The 1,504-nt window shown below is 45.5% G+C and overlaps 1 protein-coding gene across 1 annotated transcript; it reads left to right on the top strand.

The window, feature by feature from the left end:
- Nucleotides 1-22: 22 nt before the first annotated feature.
- Nucleotides 23-877, top strand: Pmar_PMAR011060 (hypothetical protein; the record flags this gene model as incomplete). Its single annotated transcript, XM_002780067.1, has 1 exon — nt 23-877. One exon carries the CDS (start codon nt 23-25, stop codon nt 875-877), a length of 855 nt encoding a protein of 284 aa, XP_002780113.1.
- Between the last annotated feature and the right edge of the window lie 627 nt (nt 878-1,504).

Raw genomic sequence — 1,504 nt, 5'->3', positions numbered from 1 at the left:
TGGAGTGACCATGGTTGTTGCAATGACAATCATTTCTGCCGTCTTCTCGTCCGCATCTGGTGGATCGAGCGGCGCTGCTATGTCAGTCCTCTGCCTCATGTCAACCTTCTTCCAGGCCTTAGCTCAGGTTATCAGGGAGGCTATGTTTCGTGATTATTCTCAATACGCTGAGAAACATGGCTACAAAAATAAAAAACTTAACGTCTTCGCTGTGGGCAGTTCAAATAATACGTTTGGTATCATTTGGGTATTCCCAGTTTCCATATTGATAGAGCTATCCAGGACGTCTGACAATGTACTTGATGTGATGGGAGAGGGCTTCCAAACGCTCCTACACGCACAAGGTGCAATGCCCGCCTTTGTTGTGTTCATGGTTATCAACGTCTGCTTCAACATCACTGTCTTTCTACTTGTCTGCTATGGTTCAAGTTTGCTTACTTTCGTCTGCTTCAAACTCTCAGTACCCATATCCGCATTCATGTCGCTTATTAGTTGGCCTCTTATTGGTGCCGATACCATCACCTGGTTCGAATGGGTCTGCCTGGTGGTCATCCTGGCTGGTGTTATTATATTCCGACATGGTAACGGCATACGAGATAAACTCGAGGCCGAGAATGAGCGGTTGGATGAGACTCACAACAAGACGATCCCGAAGGCTATCATCTGCTTCTGGCCCATATTCCGGCATCGGAAGCCCGCGAGGGAGGACGATGATCCCAATAAGGGTGTTGCCATCAACACTGCCTGGTGCTCACCGAGCTTCCTCTCCCACAAGGGCTCAAAAATAGCTAGCGAGACGGAGAGCCAGATGACGGATGTCGAGAGCGAAGGCAAGACTTTTGAAGCACAGCTAGATGATCCTGTACGCGAGAGCTAGTCGTAACCAAGTATAGCGACTAAGTCTTTAGTTATATTACTGTCCTTTCATCACTCACTGTTAATGGTGATGAGAGGGTGTATCTTTTCATACAATCATTTATTACACAAACGGATTCTTAAGAAGTGCCTCGAAGTTCTGAACCGAAATATCTAAAATCAATTCTGTCCGTAGGTTCAGTTCCACTACTGGTTTTATATCCGTCTGATGTGTTGAGCTTCCCGTATAAAGATTACGTTGTTGCCCTTCTGCAGATGCAGGCTGTATGTTCAAACAATTCTGTGGGCATTTAAGCCCATTACTATCGAGGTTGTTGGGTTGAATAGTTCGGACTTGCTATTGATGAGGATACCCTTCTGGTATCATCGAATACCGATGATATCATCATTTACCCCTTCACGTGTGTGTTGCCATGTCCAAGATTCCAATAAGTTACCTTGATAAGTTGGAGGAGGTTATGCCCGCTCCTGTGAACTCATGTGTTATCCAACTACTCGACTCGTAGCACCAGTGAGAGATGGTCACTTCACTGTCGAGTCGAAGCAGTACCACTAGTTACATTTCTTTGATTCTACCGAATGTCGTTGGAAAGCATGCCTACGAAAGCATTATCTTTATAATGCTTTT

The sequence above is a fragment of the Perkinsus marinus genome (assembly GCF_000006405.1).
Source record: "Perkinsus marinus ATCC 50983 genomic scaffold scf_1104296944622, whole genome shotgun sequence".
Classification (NCBI taxonomy): Eukaryota; Perkinsozoa; order Perkinsida; family Perkinsidae; genus Perkinsus; species Perkinsus marinus.
This window is presented reverse-complemented; position numbering and strand designations above follow the sequence as displayed.